General features: G+C 50.0%; 2 protein-coding genes across 3 annotated transcripts in view; one reads left to right on the plus strand and one right to left on the minus strand.

The window, feature by feature from the left end:
* The window catches only part of LOC147149304 (integrin alpha-11-like), a 23,567-nt gene continuing 5,418 nt past the window's right edge, over positions 1-18,149 (plus strand). The window contains exons 1-24 of the mRNA XM_086027221.1: positions 1-117; positions 9,083-9,194; positions 10,323-10,444; positions 10,513-10,607; positions 11,347-11,461; positions 11,542-11,669; positions 12,002-12,150; positions 12,222-12,366; positions 12,612-12,777; positions 12,862-12,932; positions 14,095-14,239; positions 14,305-14,453; positions 14,656-14,808; positions 14,915-15,115; positions 15,195-15,319; positions 15,414-15,583; positions 15,968-16,107; positions 16,176-16,286; positions 16,484-16,569; positions 16,655-16,868; positions 16,975-17,067; positions 17,185-17,261; positions 17,817-17,900; positions 17,968-18,052. Coding sequence (XP_085883347.1) covers positions 66-117; positions 9,083-9,194; positions 10,323-10,444; positions 10,513-10,607; positions 11,347-11,461; positions 11,542-11,669; positions 12,002-12,150; positions 12,222-12,366; positions 12,612-12,777; positions 12,862-12,932; positions 14,095-14,239; positions 14,305-14,453; positions 14,656-14,808; positions 14,915-15,115; positions 15,195-15,319; positions 15,414-15,583; positions 15,968-16,107; positions 16,176-16,286; positions 16,484-16,569; positions 16,655-16,868; positions 16,975-17,067; positions 17,185-17,261; positions 17,817-17,900; positions 17,968-18,052 — 2,988 coding nt within the window. The 5' untranslated portion in view covers positions 1-65. The remainder of the gene's footprint in view (positions 118-9,082; positions 9,195-10,322; positions 10,445-10,512; positions 10,608-11,346; positions 11,462-11,541; positions 11,670-12,001; positions 12,151-12,221; positions 12,367-12,611; positions 12,778-12,861; positions 12,933-14,094; positions 14,240-14,304; positions 14,454-14,655; positions 14,809-14,914; positions 15,116-15,194; positions 15,320-15,413; positions 15,584-15,967; positions 16,108-16,175; positions 16,287-16,483; positions 16,570-16,654; positions 16,869-16,974; positions 17,068-17,184; positions 17,262-17,816; positions 17,901-17,967; positions 18,053-18,149) is intronic.
* Positions 1,181-4,380, minus strand: LOC147149305 (acidic mammalian chitinase-like). Of its 2 annotated transcripts, XM_086027240.1 has the most exons (12): positions 4,303-4,380; positions 3,868-3,912; positions 3,747-3,778; positions 3,633-3,653; positions 3,339-3,546; positions 3,179-3,235; positions 2,576-2,723; positions 2,390-2,487; positions 2,232-2,319; positions 1,830-1,961; positions 1,691-1,756; positions 1,181-1,609 (listed from the first exon to the last, which is right to left on the minus strand). In XM_086027240.1, exons 3-12 carry the CDS (start codon positions 3,769-3,771, stop codon positions 1,481-1,483), a joined length of 972 nt encoding a protein of 323 aa, XP_085883366.1. In that variant the 5' UTR covers positions 3,772-3,778; positions 3,868-3,912; positions 4,303-4,380; the 3' UTR covers positions 1,181-1,480. The 2 variants fall into 2 exon arrangements, with proteins under 2 accessions (XP_085883366.1, XP_085883364.1); XM_086027238.1 differs by lacking the exon at positions 4,303-4,380 and having other exon boundaries at positions 3,868-4,019.

The following is an 18,149-nucleotide window of genomic DNA, read 5'->3' on the forward strand; positions in this document are numbered from 1 at the left end:
GTGTGGGGAGTCACATCTACTCTCCACATCTCGGATTTGGACATCCGATCTCTCGGAGGACTCCGATGGATTCTTGCCGCTTCGTCTTGATCGTCTGGACCTGCGGCCTTCTGCCAGGTGACAAAACGCCACTGTTGTCATGGTGATCACATCACACCATATCTTTTTTTTTCTTTTGTTTTACACACGCTCCCGACTTCATTGGAATGGGGTTTGGAAATATTCGGTGTGTTTCAAGCGGGGTTTTATACCGCCCATTCCGATACGATGATCCATGAGTGAGATTGGCCAATACCGATTGTGATAATGATCATGTAGATTACGTGCACATTTTAAAATTGGAATAATTGATGAACCTGTCAATTAATTTTTCAATTAATTGATACATCCTATTTAAAAACAAAAACAAACAAAAAAAACCCCTCCAAATTCCCATGCTTTTATTATGCAAAAAGGAACATTGGTTCAGATTGACAGTGTATAAAATGCACAAACATATATTATTATTTGACTGGCAAAGTGGACGCAGGCTGCTCATTAGTTGGCTGCAGGCTGCAAAGTACGAGCTACGGGTGATTTGCAGTGAAAGGTATTGATCGACAACTGCCGATCACGTGCTTTTCCGCGGAAATCGGCTGATCGTGATTGGTAGCAGATGGGTCGGTGCACCACTAATACGTATTTGCACAGAGGCGGGCATTCCGTCAGACTGATGGACCGCTGCGTCAGTCTGTCACTGACGGACGGCCGTTTTGCTAACGATTGACGACTTGACGACACCTTTTAAAAATGCCGAACTGACCAATGACAGCAGTGGATTTTCATCCGTTCGTGTAATTGTCACGAACGGCGTTCGTCAGCGATGGTCTGTCAGTCCATTGCCCGTTTGTTGACATTTTTTTTTGGGGGGGGGGGGCGACTGACGGACCAATGGACTTCTGACGGACTAGCTGACGATTGCAATTCAGTTTGTTGCAAAAAAATGACTGACGAATAACGGAGCAGCAACATTTTGTCAAATGCCCACCTCTGTAGAGTACATAATGTACATGAACACTTGACATGCGTCATTGAACGTTCCATGTGCTTGTTTTTGTCGTTGCCATAACATGAGTCAAAGTGTTGTTGTCAACTGGCACATTTTATTGAATTTTGTTCCACACAATCACCCGATGAAGCCGCGACCATGCATGTATGATGTCGCCATACGTGTCCATCGTATAATCACCGGCCGATTACGAACCCCCCATTACAGAGACCACACCGCAAATAAAGCCCAAATATCCCCAAAAATCTGACGAGCGCAAACTGGAGCAAGGCCTGATCATGTGTTCCGTCATCCCCAAATATTTCCCTTGAACCCTTAAGACAATCGTTCCAGCAACACATGCCCACGCGACTGATTGTGACTGAAGTGACATCATATGGCAGGAGAGTTCCCTTCACCGCCACTCACTCCGTCGTAGTCGGGGGAGGCTTATTAAAGTATATTCCTGATAAAGTTGATGACAGGATATCTCCCTTGACCGCAGTAGTTTCCATTGAAGTCATCAAGGTCCAAAGACTTGATGTAGGCTCCTCCAAATTTATTGGCGATGATGTACTGGGCCTGGATGGGCAGCAGAAAAAGAGAAACAAATGCTTTAACAGCTGAATGAAGGACAAAAGAACGTGCTCGAGGTTTGACTACCTTGGCGTCAACGGTCAAATCGCCGTCAATGTGAACCGGCGGAGGAGGCGGACTGACACGGCACACCTGAAAGTCCGATCTCATATTGTGACGTCATGCCTTCTCATTGGTTCCAATGATCCACAGTCTCGCATCTTACCTCGTATTTGGCCCAGACATCCGGGAATTGGACAATTGGGCCCACTAAATCTCCAACACCATACGTAGCGATTCCCATGTTGAGCTTTTCTCTTGGTGCTCCCAGGCTCGTCCACAACTGCATTGCAACTTTCTAAAAACGTTCATCAGTAGACAGTAGGGCAGAAATCGGAAAGGTGAGGCCAGGTTTGTCCAATCTAAAGCCCGCTGTGCATTTTTTAGTGGCCTGCGACACATGCTAAAAAAGACACATTCACCAAAGCGAATGGAGGAGAAACATCTTTGGATCTAAGTGTATTCATTCATCCTTTCAAAAGGAACACGCAATGTTATTTAAAAACAACAAAAAAAAGTGCAGGAGGCGGCAAATTATGGATAAAGTTCCGGCGTGGTGCTTGCTGACCGTATTGGGAAATGGCGCCGGGTTGGGGGGAGGTATATTAGCATTTCGGTCGAGGTCGAAGGTGATCACATTGAAGAAGTCGACGAGACTGTTGGTAAAGACACGCAGGAGTTATTTCCCGTCTTTCAGCAAGGCAACCAAACGATATTTGTATTTACGTGGCAAGCTGCGGGACTTCATAACTATCGGCGATGTCGGTACTCTCAGCGGAGACACTTGCAGTCAGCATCTGGCTCCCCAGCACATTTTTCAGTTCCTGTTCAGCAGAACGCCGCCATCAAGTCTTTGGCAAACAGTCAACAAATTTGCTCCCCGTTTAGAGGAAGACGATTTCGAGATCAGACCTGCATGAGATATGTGAATTTGGCCTTGTCGCCTGCTTGATTGACACCATCCTTAAATATCCACACGATGTTGACGCCATCGAATTGCGCAGTTTGCACGACGGTCATTACAGATGCGACAAAAGTGGCCCTGTTTGCCACGGTAAATCTGTGGGGGAAAAAAAGAAGCAAGCTCTCTTGAAGAACAGTGCCACAAAAAAAACAAAAAAACATTTGTTGTTGTGTGCTTGCAGTTGGGGATGCTTCTAAGTACTCTGCTGCCTTGAGATACGAGTTGAATTTGTGCAGTGACAATATACAGCAAACAACCCCCCCCCCCCCCCAAAAAAAATGGGCTGCTTTGTACAAAACAATGCAAGAAAGTGGGCCAAATTGAGCCCATTTGTGGATTGGTCCATTTTTGATCCCAAATTGTGTTCTTTTTAACCCAACTGTTTTTGGAGTGTCTACTCCTTTTTCTGACTAAGGTTTGAAATTTGAGCATGTTTAAACAAGAGAGAAATGTTAATGGTGAAGGTTACAGCCTTAAAGCTGCCTTGACTAATCCGAGCAAGTCTCGAGTACAACGAGGCCTCAATTGGATCAGTGCGTTTTGTGACTTACATCTGGTTGGGAGTCGAGATCAGATCGATTTCCAAAAAGGTTTTCAGGTGTGGATTGCTGTTGGAGCAAACACGTTTCTTTGTTATTATTAGACCGATGGTCAACGTCAACGATTAATTGACCAATCTAACAACGACGCAAATAGTGCTCACGGTCTGACCTGCTCTTTAGCCCGTTGAAGTCTCGAAATTTCGCAGTTTCACTTGGGCTTGGGGAAATGTGGAAGTTGTTATCCGGCTTGACAGAGCCGAAGATGAGGTCAGAGCACAGCTTCACGGGGATGTCTGCTGTAATGTCAAAGGGGTTTGCGGCCACTTGACTCGAGGTGCTCTGATAGACGCACACCAGTCTTTTGGAGATTGCCGCATCTGAAACGTGAAAATCGCCAGCGGTTCCTTAGCAACGACAGCACATTTTCCGCCATCGGCAAATCCGTGCGTGAACGTGAACTTACCCAAAAGAGCGATGAGCAGACCTTCGAATGAATGGGCAGATTTCGTCAAAACTTTCAAAGTCAAACAACCCGGTCGGAAGCTTTCAAAACATTGCGTTCGTTGCTGCGACTTACCCGCTAGAAGGATGAGCTTCTGCATCTTGTTGCTGGAAAGACAAAAAGCCGGTCACTCAACGGGCCGAGCTAAGAGGACGCTTTGAGAATCGGTCCCAAGAGAAGTCAAAACGGTCCTTACTTTTCACGGGATGGGAGTTGACGATTTACCAAAGCGTCTGAAAGACTGAAAAGCATAACAAGCAATTTGATGACAGCATTCGTTCAACACTCACAGAAATTAAATGGGAGTACAATTGGAAAAGTCAGCGTCATATTCTGTGCATTTTTTGAAGGGGGGCGCATGGGGGGGGGGGTCCGGTCCTAACCCGAACCCAGACCCTATCTATCCTGTTTTTTTCCCCCTAACCCTAACCCCCTCTTTGTTGACCCCGCAGTAGCGCTGATGAAAAATCGCGGCCTCCTCCCATTCCTGCTTTAGACGATATTATACGCAGACTGAAATCACGTTGGCTTGTGGGCTCAAGGTGGAGCGGTGAACCCCTCGACCGGTTGAAAAGCCGGAAAAAATCAAGCGATCGATCAATCAAGTGTCCAGACACCGTACAGTACTTACCAACTGGAAGAAAGCTGCAAGTGTCCCGCTGTGGACAACAGATGCTTGAGTCGCAGATGGTGGCCTACTTATCTGCTGACAGCAGAAGCGGAGTCACGGACAGTTCAAAAGTCGAAAGAATTTGAATTGTTCGTGACAGATTGTTTCGCAGCAAAGTCGCAGGAGGAATTTTAAGTGCTTAATTGCAGCAATTAGGCCAGCAGAATTATTTTCTATTTCAACTGGAGTTGTTACGATCATCTGACGGAAGACAAAAAGAAAGAAGACAATGACAAAAAACAACTTGAACCTTTGCTGGCGCAACAACAGGAAAACCTAATAATCAACGGCACTTCCTGGTGCTGCACAGCCAAGTTTGGTGCAAATCACAAAATGAAATACAAAAGGACGAATAAATCTTGTGGCTATCCATACGGCTTGTTTAAACATGCTTTTTGTACATTTTGGGACTTTTATTTACTTTCCGTCCATCTGTCCAGTGCCTCAAATTTGTTTACAATCGCAAAAAAAAGTCCACAGCAAGTTTGTCCTTGAAGGACAACTGGAAATGGGTTAAGTGATGCAAACATGTCCCCACTTCAAACCCAAATGGCAACTTTGCTGCCTTGCTCCTTTCACTCCCCGCCAAAATAAAAAAATAAAAACTCTAATCTTTCACCCTTCACTGAAGTAGTACCTATTTTTTGTATGGTTCAGTTGTATTGAACGTTTAAGTACGGTACATTTAACCTTAGTAACTGTTTATTTTCAATATTTGAGTACAATTTTAATCGAACTTTTACTGTATGTGCAAAAAATTGTAATGAAACTATTCGTCACTGACTTTATTTGTTCTATATTGAGGCACCGTGTTGATGTTCAAACTGTTTCTAATGCCACCGCTTCGTTTTCATTGACCACTCGGGCCTACTAGACTAGACGGTTGCTCATGATGATGTAAGTCGGAGGGCAACGTTCTAATGGAGGTGCTACTTGATGGCAGAAGTTGGACAGCCACCGCGTTAACGGGTCCGACGCGAGTCCTGAAGTGAAACTGAAAAGAAAGGTCTACCGTCCAATTTGTTTCTCATCGGCTTGCTTATCCATGAAAAGATTTCTTTGAAGATTTTAGCCGGTGGTCATCTGGGCCTTTCCTTGTCAGGATGCAATTTTAAATCAAGACATTCAAAGAAGGGGTTTTGTGTAATCTGACTCTTAAGGGTCGTTAGAGGCAAAGAAGTATTTGTGTCCAACTTGTTGAACTTGAAGAAAACAAACAAAGCGAGTGATGACACAAAATTGAGATTTGCAAGGTCGAGCAAACCAAAACCAATCGAGCAAAGCATAAAACAGCCTTGAGCCCCCCTAAATAAAAAAGAAAAAAAAAAAACTCAAATAAAGTAGTTGCTGTAAAACAGCAGTGCTATTTTCTAGCTGTCTTTGTTGACGACAAGTACAGTATCGGCGCTAGTTACAGTAAGTACAACGTGTGCTGACTTGCACTTCTTGCCTAAGCAGCAGAGCGCGAGCCAAAATACTCGGCAAACACATTGCCATCTCCGTTTGGCTTTTGACATTTGCCCAACACAAACGGGCGTCACAAGTGGCTGACTCATTTGTTTGGAAAAAGGCCAACTCGAAAACACCCAACGCACACCCACTTGGCCTTTGATCACAAAATCATGTCCCCGCAATTCGCATTAGCTTTGACTTTCACACACTTCATGCTGATTATTAGCATTACTTATTGCTGTTCCCATCTTGATGTCCTCAGTCGACCTCAGTTCCACGTTAGCAAAAATGGATGATATTTTTGGGCTAAAGCAAGATGAATGATATTCCTCACCACTTGCTCTGAAACCTCACCCGTCCTCTGTGTCCGAGTCCCTGATTTTAAATGAAAATCTGCCCAAAAAGCGACCACATATTGATTTTATTTGTTCTCTGTATTCCAAAGCTTTAAAACCCTCCCTGTATCTTATGAACCTTTCCCATTGTCTGACAAACACTTCCTATTAGGGCTGAGGCTATCGGAAAATTTTGAATCGATTATTTTACCAACCACCCGTGATTATTTGAGTAATGGCATGGCAATTGAGTTTACGTAACAGCAACACCAAATATGCATAGGAGGTGCTACTTGGGGCTGCCGTCCTCGCAGTCTGCACTGTAGAATCTGCAACTTTGAAGGTTTGTGGTTTTGAAATTTGGACTTCTGCCTGGTGAGTGACGTGGGCGTCAGCGAATGAGTGCCGCTGTGAGCTGTGAACTGGCCTGGCTAGCCCGTGTTGAGCTCCCCTTTCTTGATTGTTGTTACCGTGCGTTCGGTAAGCGCACCGACCACCTGTGGAGGGATTGCGATTGGTTCTAACCAGATCTGCTAGCGGGTGATGCTAACGTTAGGTAGACGCGCAGTTGTGTAACTTGGGCCGGTTGTGCAAAGCTATACGGTCACGATTGTCGATTGGGTATCAACTACGCTCATAAAGCGTCAATAGTCATTTATAAATGAGACAAGTGCAGCAGGTGTCACTTTGGCAATCGTTAGGAGAGGAAATGCCATTCAGACTGTGTGGCTAATGTGAATGCGCTGCCGTTCCTGAACACCGTCTTTGCATTGTATAAGTACTAAAAAAATATAGGACAAAGTCAACCCCAAATTTTTCTTGACAAGAATATGTTCCATGCAGGCCCACTAGTTGCAACAAGGCATTCTCATTAATATTGTGCTTGTGGAATCTGAGTTAAGCAGCAAAATTCAGCCGTTTTTAGCCATCTCAGGGGGCGGCCATTTTGTCACTTCTGTCCACTGAAAATGACATCACAACTGCTCAGGCCTGGGATAACAACCAATCACGTCTCACCTGTTTTCTGAAGCTCAGCCATGATTGGTCGTTACCCGAGCCCTGGGCATCTGTGATGTCAGTTTCAGTCGAAAATGGCCGCCACCTGAGATGGACAAAAACGGGTGCATTAACTCCTCTTCCACAAACGCAATATTCATCAGAATGGCATGTTTAGACTAGGGAAGGCGCAGAGATCATATTATTTGGGGGTGGCTTCCTCTTTAAATAAAAAAAATAGTACACTTTCACTTATAATCATTTCATTTAGTTATACTGCATTTGCTTTTCTGTCAGGACCTTTGATGAATAGTGAACAAAAACGGTTCACTTGACCATTTAGAAAGTCCATTATTTAGTTCATTATTGACACGTCTCTCATTTCATTGGCTAGTGTGTAGTTCAAGCAAAGTTGGTGTGCACATTTGCAGTTTGACTCTTTTACTTATGCTTCATAAAAATGAAGTCATGGCGATGGAGGCCCGGCCCGCTGCCCGTATTTTGCTTTGCGCCGCGTTTGCGTGAACATGCGGTTGCTGTCATGCTTCTTTGCTTCTTAACGTCTCGTTATTTGATTTGTGCCAGAAGGGCTACTGGCACTTTGTGCATTTGGGTCCAGCGCACCTTTAAGAGAAGCTCCAAAGTGGCGACCCTGAAAAATACGGAGGGAAAAATGATCCAGTCTCGCATTGGTACGGCCACAAACAACAAAGGTGTTTATTCTTGTCTTCCATTGTCTCCTGTTGGGTGAAAACAAGACAAGTGAAGCCAACATCCTCATAGCGTATGAAAGCTGGTTAATTGAATTTAATAGTTGAGTGTCGAATGCCCAAAAAGAAATGGCACACACCCACTGACGGTAGTTGGAACTACCATTGCCTAATCAAACTTGGCCTTTCAACTCACTTGTTCAAAGACAAAAACCACCAAAAAGAAAGTCTTGTGCAAGCACTGCACCTTCACTGGCACTTTTTGTCTTTGTGGTTGGATAATAGAAACGAGAACATTCTGTCAGTGGAGTTGTGCATTCTTTGTTAGCATGAAGCTTTTGAAAGGCAAGGTTATGTGAAAATAACCAGGTGCAAGTGTCTTCCTTTTCTTGTGCATTTTCCACTACACTTAAAAGCGAAATCAACCCAAAGACATTTTTTTCAAGAATATGTTCTCAGCAGGCCCACTAGTTGAAACACGCCGTTCTGATTAAGATTGCGTTTGTGGTATATGAGTTCAGCAGCAAAATGCACTGCTTTTTAGCATCTCAGGGGGCGGCCATTTTGTCATTTCTGTCGACTGAAAATGACATCGCAACTGCTCTCGGGTAATGACCAATCACGGCTCAGCTTCAGAAAACACCTCAGCCCTGATTGGTCGTTACCTGAGCCCTGAGCAGTTGCGATGTCATTTTCAGTCGACAGAACGTGACAAAATGGCCGCCTCCAGAGATGGCTAAAAACAGGTGGATTCACTCTTATTCCACAAACGCAATATTTATCAGAATGCCTTTTTTCAAGAGTGGCACCCGAAAGCTGGAAGCCTCTTTTCGGAACAACCGCTCAACATTTGACAAACTGCGCTCATCTTCGCGCTCACCGAACTTGCCATCAAGCGAGTCGTCTTATGAGCGCTCCCGGCTCAAGTTTGCGCTCGCAAGTCGAAACGAAAAAAAAAAATGGATTGCTCGCATCTCAAAAAACTCCCCAGTTGGCTTAAGTCGTATCTCAAGGCACCCTTCTAGGTCTTTTGGCTTCACCTTGGCACTTGACCCAAAAGCTCAATTTCACATTTTTTTTTCGTGCACGTGCACGTGCACGTGCGTGCAAAGACATGCAGGTGGTGCCTCGCTTGTTGTCATGGCAACGAGAAGCAGAAGTTGAAATCGGATCTATTTTCTGTTAATAACAAACGCCGCGGCGTTCAACTTGTGTTGTTGCGTTGTGGTGTGTTTGTGTTGGCGGCAGGCGCGTTCGTGTGCTTCAACCTGCACAGCAAGCGAGCGCAAATCTTCCGAGGCCGCGAGGAGAGCCACTTCGGCTACACGCTACGACAACACAACGCGCAAGGACGACAATGGTGAGGAGCACCGGGCCTTTTCCTCCTCCTAATCTTCTTCTTTTCTCGCATTTTCCATCCTAGCCGTTCTCGCTCTCATCTTATACTTTTCATTTCTTTCCGTTTCCAATGTGTTCTTCTTTCTGCCGTCATCCGGGGAATGTGAATCTCTCGCCAAGGAAAATTCCTTGACAGGCATCTGAACTCAATAAGACAAAAGACGACGTGCGTGTGCGCCACGTGGTCACCTTCTTCATCATCGGCATCTTCATCATCTTCTTCTTTATTGCGAGGGGAAGAGCGGCACACCCCGCAGTGCCTTGTCGGACAACGAGCGCCCGTTTTATTAGTAAACAGGAAACACAATGAAATGAGGTCTAATTGTCCTTAATGATTGGACGTGGCATCTGACTCACGCATTCTCAGCATCGCGCCACCCACTGCGCGCGCGCAAACTCACGCGCACACAAGCAAAAAAATAAAAAAGATTAAAAAAAACACACAGATACGTGCACGCACATACTGTACATTGTCATTCACACGCCGGTATGCACTCACACCAAGCTTTACTTCCCCATTGACCTCACTCACTATTAGTGTGTGCGCGTGTGTGCGTGCAAGTGACCGTGTGTGTGTGCGCGTGTGAGTGTGAGAGTGTGCGTGTGTGTGTGCATGTGAGAATGGTTGTATGTGTATGCAGATCTGGGCATTTTACGAAAACGTCCTGTTTATGGCCTTCCGCCTTCCGCCTGGGTACCCTTGCGCCGTATGTTTATCGGCTTTTTTGGCCTTCCCGAACAAATAGTAATCGCCAATGATAGGCCGGTCCGCCTATCATTTGAAACGGGCTTCCGTTTGTGCGTCCATCTACAAACTTCGACCAGCTGTCCGCCCCCGCTGAGCAATATTCTACTAATTTTAGGACCCAGAAGCCTTGGCTGGATCCAAGGGGAAACGGAAACCGCGGCCATTGAAAATAGACGATGACATAGACAGAAAATGGGCTTCCAACTATGCTTAATCCGTTTACTTTTTTAAGGCTCCCGTCTATTGTTTATCGCCTACAAAATAGGCGTCCGTCATAGGCGGATAGACGGACCGGTCCGTCACTTGGGCGGAATGCCCAGCTCAGTGTGTATGTGTGCGCAGGCTCCTGGTGGGCGCTCCCCTGGCCTGGACGGACGACCAGCAGACGGGCGACGTGTTCAGGTGCCCCATGGACGACGGAGCTGCTTTGAACTCGAGCGGCGCCTGCAGCCGCCTGCATCTGGGTGAGCAACGCTCACCCGTAGGTCCGTTCCGATCACGCCATTTGTTGACGCGACGTCACGTGAACCAGGAAACGTGTCCGTGGACAACGTGCTGGCGCAGCGCAAAGACGGGATGAGGCTGGGAATGACGCTCACTGCAGATCACAAGGACGGAAGCTTTGTGGTTAGTCTCGTGCTAACACACGTGCTAACATATGCTAACATATGCTAACATACCATAAGTGTCAACACATGCGCGAACACACACTGACACACACACCCATACAATAAACGCTAACAATGATGCACACTAACATGCTAACAGTGACAATAATGATTAATGATTATGTTAACATAGCACGCTAACTAATGACGCGCACACACACACATACACACACACACACATATACAAATACATGCTAACAATGATGCATGCTAACATGCAAACAGAAATGCTAACAATGATACATGCTAAAATGCTAACAAGTTAACATGCTAACAGTGACGCATGTGACTATGCTGACATGCTAGCTTTGGCACATGCTTGGACACTAACAAAACTACATGCTAACAATAACACAAGCTGACACACTAACAATGCCAGCATGCTAACACGCTGCAGACGGATGACGAATAACGGACGCCCAATTTTTTTGTAAAATACCCAGCTCTGCATATGAACATATTAACAATGGCACATGCTAACATTCTAACAATGACACATCCTAGCATGCTAATACACGCAAAACAAAACACGCACCCGCTAACATGTTCATGTACTAAAAGTAACGAGCAATGATGCATGCTAACAATGACACCTGCTATCATGTTAATTGTTAACATGCTATCACGCTAACATGCAACATGCTAACAATGGCGCAGGCTAACGTGCTAACCACGTGCCGACACGTTTGTGTGGTCAGACGTGTGGCCCGCGCTGGTCTCACGTGTGCGGGAGCTCCGTGTACACGTCGGGAGTCTGCGCTCGCGTGGGAGCCCGTTTCCAAACGCTGGAAACCGTCATGCCCGCCTTTCAGAGTAAGTCCGCGTGCGTTGCTCTCCACGTGGTGTCCGTTGCTCTGCGCGTCCACATGCGCGTCCGTCTTTTGCGGGTGCAGGGTGCGAGACGTTCGTGGACCTGCTGATGCTTGTGGACGGCTCCAACTCCATCTACCCATGGGCGGACGTGACGGACTTCCTGGTCAACATCCTGCGCAAGGTCAACATCGGCCCCGGGCAGACGCAGGTCGCTCACCGTCTTCCTTTTCTTCCTCGTCCTCCACCTTTATCTCATCCTCGCTATCCTTCGCACCATCGCCATCCTCCTCGTCATACTAGAGCCCACCGTCCTCCTCATCCCCGTCAGGGTATTCCTTTTCACCCTGGTCCTCATCTTCCTCATCCCTCACGTCCCGGTTGTCCATGCTTTTCTCATCTTCATCATTCCGCCTCTCCTTCTTGGCTCCGCCTTCCTCCCGGTGCTCCTCGCCCTCCTCTCCACACCCGTGCTCGACGTCCTCCTCAATCCTCACCCTACGGCCTTTTCTGTTACCCCGACGACGGCGTGCGGGTGCGCAGGTGGGCGTGGTGCAGTACGGCTCCAGGGTGGTCCACGAGTTCCGTCTGGGCGAGCACCAGACGGTGGACGAGGTCTTGCAGGCGGTCGTCGACATCAGACAGCGAGGAGGCGAGGAGACCCGCACGGCGTTAGCCATCGACATGGCCAGGTGCGCCGCTCACCCCTGCTCGCACGTCACCTTGCGTGTACGATCGCGTGTGCGTGTCCTCATTTGGACAGGGCGCAGGCGTTCGAGCGCGGCGGCCGCCCCGGCGCTCACAAAGTTTTGGTGGTGATCACGGACGGAGAATCTCACGACAATCCCCAGCTCGACGGCGCCGTCGCGCGCTGCAAACGCGACAACATCACCATGTACGCCATCGCGGTGAGGCCACAACAACACGCCGCAAAAACAACTACACAAGACAACACGTCTCACCACACCACAAGACAAACGCGACACGACTTCACCGTGTACGGCAACGGAGCGCAAAAGAGCGCCGTTGTGATGCAGGAGCAAACCATAGAAAAACGCAGCATCTTGCGCGTCTTCCAACATGCTAGCACTTCCTGTGTGTTTGCCAAGAAGGAAGCGCTCCTGTGTGACACTCTCTGTGGATGTGTTTGGAGGTTTTGGGGTACTACAACCGCCGCGGCATCGACCCGTCATCGTTCCTGAAGGAGATCCGCTTCATCGCCAGCGACCCGGATGAGGATCACTTCTTCAATGTGACCGACGAGGCGGCGCTCAAGGACATCGTGGACGCGCTGGGAGAGCGGATCTTCTCCCTGGAAGGTCAGCGGTGGCAAAGTTGGCAAGACGGCCTTTTTACATTTTCGCCGTCAGCGGACGCTCATCGGTTGCTACCGCGTTTGTCAGGAAGCGGCGGGCTGGGACGAGGTTTCGGCCTGCGGATGGCGCAGGCGGGGTTCTCCTCGCACCTCCTGCAGGTGAGCACGCCTAATGCTAATGCTATGTTGCCACATCCGCCAGGTGGTGTGACCCACCCGAAAAGACAAACGGAACACAGCTCAACACAACGCAAACACGACCACAACTCATTTCAGCGTGAATAACGAGTGACGGAAATCAAATTGTGTATGTAAATAAGAATAGAACACGAAAAGGTAATACGTAAAAATAAATGTAAAACTCAAACATTCCACAAGAACAACAGCATAACACAATAAAACACCGCACAAAGACTATACACGAACCTAACAACAAACTAGGCACGAACGCCACGCAACAAATAACACTACACGAGACAAACGGTACACAACATAACACGAACCCAACACACGACAAAACAAAAACAACATAACACCAAAAAAAAAAACAAACACCGCACAACAAAATACAAACCAGACAAAAACACAACAAAACAAAAAACACGGCACAAAAGCTACACAGCGCAACACAACTAAAAGTAGACACTAATGCTAACACTAGCAAACTAGCATGTGTGGTATCCACTCCTAACGCTAACGCTAGCACGCGAGTGCGTTGCGTCCATCTAGGAGGTGAAGGCGCAGGTCGTCATCGACAATCCAGACGTTTCCTGGCCGGAGCGTTTGCGCTGGAATGAAGCGTCGCCAGGGCAACAGCCGGAATATCCCGGAGTTTTTCCCGTTCGGCGGCGGGAGTCGGGTGTCGCACACGTGGAATCGGTTTAGGCGAGCGTCGACGTGGAAAGCAGATGGTGGACGCGAGCCCGGCGTGTGTGTGAGCCGAGCGGAACGTCCGTCATCTCGCTCCACCGCGCCAGAACATTCCTTTGCAACATTCCATTTTCCTAGCAACCCCAACAAGACAACTTCACGTCGTTAGCTTCCGCTTCCCGCTTTGTCCTCAAGCGTCGTCGCAACCAATCCGCTTTTCTCATCTTGCTGTTGGCTGGTCAATTGCAGGGCGCACAAAAAATAAATGATGGACTGGTCACCAGTTAATGTCAGCGCTCACATAGACAAAGAAAGGAGCAGTCGCCAGCTCATCTCAGGCCCCATATGGACAAACGCCAGATCGGTCGCTAGGCAATGGCAGGTCTCCTATCGATCGGAAGCACAAGCGGCGCGCTGCGCTAACCGCGTGTCCATCTTGTTTGCGGCCCAGGACGGCCTCCTGCTGGGCGCGGTGGGCGCGTACGACTGGAACGGCGCCGTGCTCAAGCGCAGCCCGCATGGAAATTTCCTTCCCGACCCGTCGGCGTACGGCGACCAGTTCCCGGAGGGGCTGCGGAACCACGCCGCCTATTTCGGTACAACGCGGCGCCGGCCGGCGCGCCGACGCTAAGGCTAACGCTAACGCCGCGCCCTCTCGCAGGCTACTCGCTGGGGTCGCTGGTGTGCTCGGGCGGGCGGGAGTTGGTGCTGGCGGGAGCGCCCAGGTTCAACCACAGCGGGAAGGTGGTCGGCTTCACCTTGGATCGCCGTGGAAACGTCAACGTCCTGCAGGCCCTCGCTGGAGAGCAGGTCTGACAAATGTGTCATCGTCATAACACGCTTTGGACGTTCCTTGGCAGTTGGTGTATGCATTGTGCGTGCGTGTATATCTGCGTGTGTTGTTTAGGTGCGTTGTATATCGCGTGTGTGTTGTATCATTTTCTGTTGTGTGTGATTGTGTGTGAGTTGCACTGATGAATGTGTTGAGTAATATTTTGTGTGCGTGCGCCAGATGGGTTCTTACTTTGGCAGCGTGTTGTTGTCGATGGACGTGGACGACGACGCGCAGAGTGACCTCCTCCTAGTGGCGGCACCCATGTACTGCAGCCATGACGCGCAAGAGACGGGGAAGGTTTACGTATACCAAGTCAACACACATGCACAGGTCGGCACAACGCACGCAAGTACACGCACATCTACACCACCGACATGCATACACAAACGAGACCTAACGTCTGCGCGCGTGTTTGTGTGCGTGTGTGTTATCGCAGGCTCTGTTGGTGCTGCAGGGGGCGCTCCTTCCATCGCCGGCTCTCAATTCCCGCTTCGGCGCGGCGCTGGCCCAGATTCCCGACGTGAATGCGGACGGCTTGAACGATTTGGCGGTGGGCGCGCCGCTGGAGGACGACCACCGGGGGGCGCTCTACCTGTATCACGGCCGCCGCGGGGGCGTTCACATGCGCCACACGCAGGTGGGACGGGCCACGCCCATGTTGTAGTTGTGGGCAATTGATGGCAAATGTGTGACAAATCTTCGTCGTTCCTCGTCAGCGCCTTTCGGCCGCCAGCTTGGACTCGGGACTCAAATACTTTGGCCAAAGCCTCGACGCCGCCAAGGACGGCGACGGCGACGTGAGCGTGGCCGTCGGAGCGCTCGGAGCCGCCGTCATCGTCCGGTCAGTTTGTGCGCAGCGCCTGGCGCGACCGCGCACCACCCGCTCTCACCCACGCGTGTGCACCCCCGCCCGCCAACCCCCCCTCCCCCCGCAGGCGTCGGCGGGTCGTGCGTCTGGAGTCCTCGCTGACGTTCGAGCCTGAGAAAGTGAACGTTTTCCACAAGGACTGCTGGAGAGGAGGCAAAGCGGTCACTTGCATGGTCGCCACCGTGTGCCTGCGGCTTCACGACGTGGCCGCCGCGCCCGCCGCCGCTCAACACGTCGGTACGTGCGGCGTGACGGCTTGCAGCATTTTAGCGCGCTGGATTGGCCGTGCACTAGTACCCTCGTCGACCTCACTAGTAGGCCAATTTGCACGCTAGCAGAGCGACTGTCTTTTTCCACCGCTAGCGCCACTTTTCGGGCCGACCGAAAGGTGACGTCACACTGTTTGGACGACAAGTTGACACGTGCACACTCAAAACATCTGGACCACATCAGACGCGCACACTCGCACACTGAAATGTTTGCACAGTCACCATTCCTCACACACAAGCACACGCTCACACAGCACACACGCGCACAGAGAAATAAACTGTCGATTGTCATTGGCGCATCGCTTCCTATCGACACCTGACTCTGCCCCTTGACTCCGCCCCCCCCCCGCAGCAGTGCGCTACCAGCTGAGTTTGGACGAGAAGCGAGTCCCCCATCGAGCCGTTCTGGACGAGCGCGAACGCCTTGAGACGAAAAGCGTGACGCTGACGACAGGAAGTCAACAATGCCGACGACACGCCTTCACAGTGCAGGTCACACACGCGCATGTGCACGTACGCGCGCGCGCACACGCTGACGGTCTGAGTGGTCCCGCGAATAGGACACGATGGATTACAGCCGTCCAATCGCGGTGGGGCTGGAGGCGGGGCTACGGACCTCAGATGACGGGCCCGTGCTGGACCCTGATTGGCCGACCAAGCTGAAGGCCGAGGTGAGGTGGCGACGCCTCGGGTGGGCCTTTGAGCCCTGCTTAGCATGTCGATGCCACAACACTTGCTAGGATGCTAATCGCTGACACAGCAAACACGAGCAGAGTGAACAGCCCGACGTGGCGTTTAGCTTCGCATTTAGCTGCAACTTAGCTTAGCATCAACCTCAAGCTAGCCAGCTTTGTTGTTTTTCTCGCAGCTTGCATTTTGGAACGGTTGCACGCACGAAGACGCTTGCGTTCCGGACCTCGTCATGGAGAGTCACACTGACCTCACAAACGTCCAGTGAGTCGCACAGGCACGCACGCGCACACACACACACACACACACACAGAGTAAAAGAGTAAAGTGCGTCGGTGTTTGCGCGTAGACACTTGTGCGCTTCCTCAGAGTGGTCGCGGCGGCGGGCGTGCCGCCAGCAGGGGGCGCCGCTGGCAGCCGCCGGCGGCGCCTGGTTGGTGGAGACGAGGCGGAAGAGGGCGGCGCTCTCCGCCCGCCTGGAGAACCGCGGAGAGAACGCCTACGGGACGTCCGTCCTGCTCTCGTCCTCGCCAAACCTGATCTTCGCCGGCCTCGTCGTCAAGGTAACCACATTTCCGGCCGATTGGCCGAGGGCTCTCCGTCGTTGGTCCTTCCCAACCGCCTGATCGCTCAAAGGGATTTCTCTGTCCCCCCCCCCCCCCCCAACAGGACCAATCAGACGTGCGGATGGAGTGCTTCCCTCAGGAGACCAATCAGACCAGATGTAACATCAGCGCACCTCTGATGAAGGCCTCGGCTCGGGTATGACAGCGAGATAGCGACCATTCCCTTCTTGGGATGTCTATGCCCAGTTGATGATGCCCCCGCCCCCCACCCACCCCCACGGAAAACGGACAAACCTTTGCTTTTCCCGTCCAGGTGTTTTTCCGAGTGGAGTTTGAGTTCAGTTCTTCGGTCTTTCTGGACTACCTTCGTGTTGCCGTGGCAGCCAGCAGGTGAGAGCGCTCACACTGACGGCCTTCTCAGACTTTTTTTGTCATTTTGCCGATCGGCGCGTGCGTCCGTCATCATTATGTCCATCGGCGCAGGTCCACCGCTGAGGCGGGACAAGCTAATGTGCGCTAATGTGCATGTGCGTTGTTCATAAGTTCAGAAAAGACAAAAAAAACAAAAAAACAACCGTCTATTCTCCAAAAAATAACTTGAGCTAACCAATTGGTTTAATGACATCATGCTTGTTTGTTTGTGCGCGCCATAAGTAGGACGGCATTGTCTTCCTATCGGTCAATGCCAAGGAACCAATCGTTGGACACGTCACACTATGCGGCAAGAAAATTTACGATGCGTCAAGACAACTCAAAACGAGACACTACGTTTGTCTGCGACACATCTGTCGGCCCAAAATCATCGGGCTACATTCGTGTAGTCTGACGTCGGCATAATAAGCGCACTGACACACACTCTCACACAGTCACTCTCCTCACACGTTCCAAAACATGCCGTGCGCATGTGTGTGTGTGTGTGTGTGTGTGTGTGTGTGCGTGTTCCAGTGAAGGCCAAGACGCCTTTCCCGAAGACAACGACAACGACATCATCCTCCCTCTCAAATATCAAACGGACCTCGTCTTCACCACGTCAGTCATTCGTCCGTCCATCTTCCGTCCGTCGGCCAATCAAATGACAGCTCGTCTCTCTCATCAGACATCGAAGCCCCGCCCGCTTTGTCATCCGATCAGAAGACGACGACAAAGACGACGCCTTCCCCGCCTTCAACGTCTCCTTCTACGTACGTCGGTCGGATGGAAAGACACTTCCCATCCTACACCGCATCCTACTAGTGCGCTCAATTGGCCATGTACTAGTACGCTCTTTACAATTTGGGC

Source organism: Filicampus tigris, chromosome 4, assembly GCF_054856515.1.
Source record: "Filicampus tigris isolate MCC_2025a chromosome 4, RoL_Ftig_1.0, whole genome shotgun sequence".
NCBI classification, from domain to species: domain Eukaryota; kingdom Metazoa; phylum Chordata; class Actinopteri; order Syngnathiformes; family Syngnathidae; genus Filicampus; species Filicampus tigris.

Coding starts and splice junctions, on each gene's coding strand:
- LOC147149305 (XM_086027238.1), bottom strand. CDS start 3,923: ATGCTTTTCAGTCTTTCAGACGCTTTGGTAAATCGTCAACTCCCATCC. Junction 2,320..2,389: donor GAAGTCCCGCAGCTTGCCAC/GTAAATACAAAT, acceptor CTTTACCAACAG/TCTCGTCGACTTCTTCAATG. Junction 1,757..1,829: donor ATGTCTGGGCCAAATACGAG/GTAAGATGCGAG, acceptor TCGGACTTTCAG/GTGTGCCGTGTCAGTCCGCC.